The sequence below is a fragment of the Lipotes vexillifer genome, unplaced genomic scaffold (assembly GCF_000442215.2).
Source record: "Lipotes vexillifer unplaced genomic scaffold, Lipotes_vexillifer_v1.1 scaffold853, whole genome shotgun sequence".
NCBI lineage: Eukaryota > Metazoa > Chordata > Mammalia > Artiodactyla > Lipotidae > Lipotes > Lipotes vexillifer.
Window position 1 is genome coordinate 2,170,450 of NW_006792734.1, and position 1,556 is coordinate 2,172,005.

A 1,556-nucleotide genomic window follows, 5' to 3' on the forward strand; every position below is an offset into this window, starting at 1 on the left:
AAGAGTCTTCATGATTGAAAATTGGCAAAGATCTGAGATGTTAATTTCTCGTCCGTGCTGCCTTTAGTCCTTCATTAGTACTAACATTCTGGATTTGTGTGTTTGTTTTCTGTTTTGTTTGTTTTTTTAGGACAGTTTATTCTGTGTTGTAGCGGCATTTGGCTGTTTCTACTATTGAATCTTTGAAAGCTGGAAAAAGATATGACTATGAAGAAATATGAAGTTTTTTATATTGTTAAATATCTTGACAAAATAAAGTTGGCAGTTTGGCAACGGAGTCTGTTGAGTTTTAGGCCTTATATTTTAATGTTTTGATTTCTTTATAACATGTTATTACATTTGGAAGGTAGAGAAAAAAATAGGGAAAATTCATAATTCAATTGTTCAAACATAACCAGTGGTGTTTTTTTTTTTTTGGCAGGGTTAAAAAAATCATGTATATAATTTTGTAACCTGATTTTTCACTTCTCATAATGTCATGTGCAATTTTTTTTGCCATTTTATTTGATTGCAATTTTCACTAGCGTACTTTAATAGTTGTACTTATTCCATTAGGTTATACACCATTGGTTATTTTTGCCATGTCCTTATTGAGGGACTGATTATTTCTAATTTTTCACTATTATAAATAACACTGAGATCAGTTTATTTGTGCATAAAGTTTTTTGTGTTTTTTTCCTCCCCTTCTGCCCCTCCCCGTGCATAAAGTTTTTTATCGTACATTTTTTTTTGGAAATGAGGAATATCAAATAATATATTATTAATCAAACATAACTACAGTGAATTCCCATATAGGAAATATTAATATCACTTTATAGCAATTATAGGAAAAGAGCTTAAGGAAATTGGAAAACTCCAGTTTCTTAAAGACAGTTTTGTCAAAAAAGGTTGGAGTTTACTCTCCACATGTCAAGATGCTCCTTAGGTCAATATGCAGTGTCCTAAGATCCTCTCAGATGGTTTCAACCTAATCATTGCCAAGACACCATCATGGACAGAGTTGTCTGTAGGCCATCAAGCTGGTGAGGGTTACCAGGTTCTGGGTAGGACAGGCTCTTGCAGGTACAGTGCATACACATACACATGGAGTTCAGGTAGGACACCAACTGCTCCATCAACTACAACGTGAAAGGCCCTGTATGGAGGGCGATGTGATCATACTGTTGGAATCAGAGCAAGAGGCTCAGAGACTACGTTGATCCTGCTGAGCCCTGGATGTCTGGGTCAAGCACTTAGCCCATGTTTAGGATCAAACTTGTTTCAAGAAGCAGATCTGAATAACTCTGTATATCATTCTTCATGGTGAATTATTGGAAGCATTTCCTTTAAGATCAAGAAAAAGGGAAGGATGTCCTCTCTCACCACTTACACTCCATATAGTGCTGACATGCAAAGTTCCAAACAATCTCCTTTTTTTGCTCTGAACGTGAATATCATTCCTGGAAATGCAAACTGGCATCCGTTCACTGGCCACACAGAGGAACTGATCTTTCTAAGCCACGGAGTCAAGTTTTGGAAACCTGCTAGTGCTGCAGGGTCTCCTGCAGAGGCAGGAG

At 36.6% G+C, this 1,556-nt stretch overlaps 1 protein-coding gene across 1 annotated transcript in view; it reads left to right on the top strand.

Moving 5' to 3' along the window:
- The window catches only part of DYNLT2B (dynein light chain Tctex-type 2B), a 21,222-nt gene extending 20,948 nt beyond the window's left edge, over window positions 1-274 (top strand). Inside the window, exon 5 of the mRNA XM_007465872.1 lies at window positions 131-274. Coding sequence (XP_007465934.1) covers window positions 131-178 — 48 coding nt within the window. The 3' untranslated portion in view covers window positions 179-274. The remainder of the gene's footprint in view (window positions 1-130) is intronic.
- Window positions 275-1,556: the final 1,282 nt, after the last annotated feature.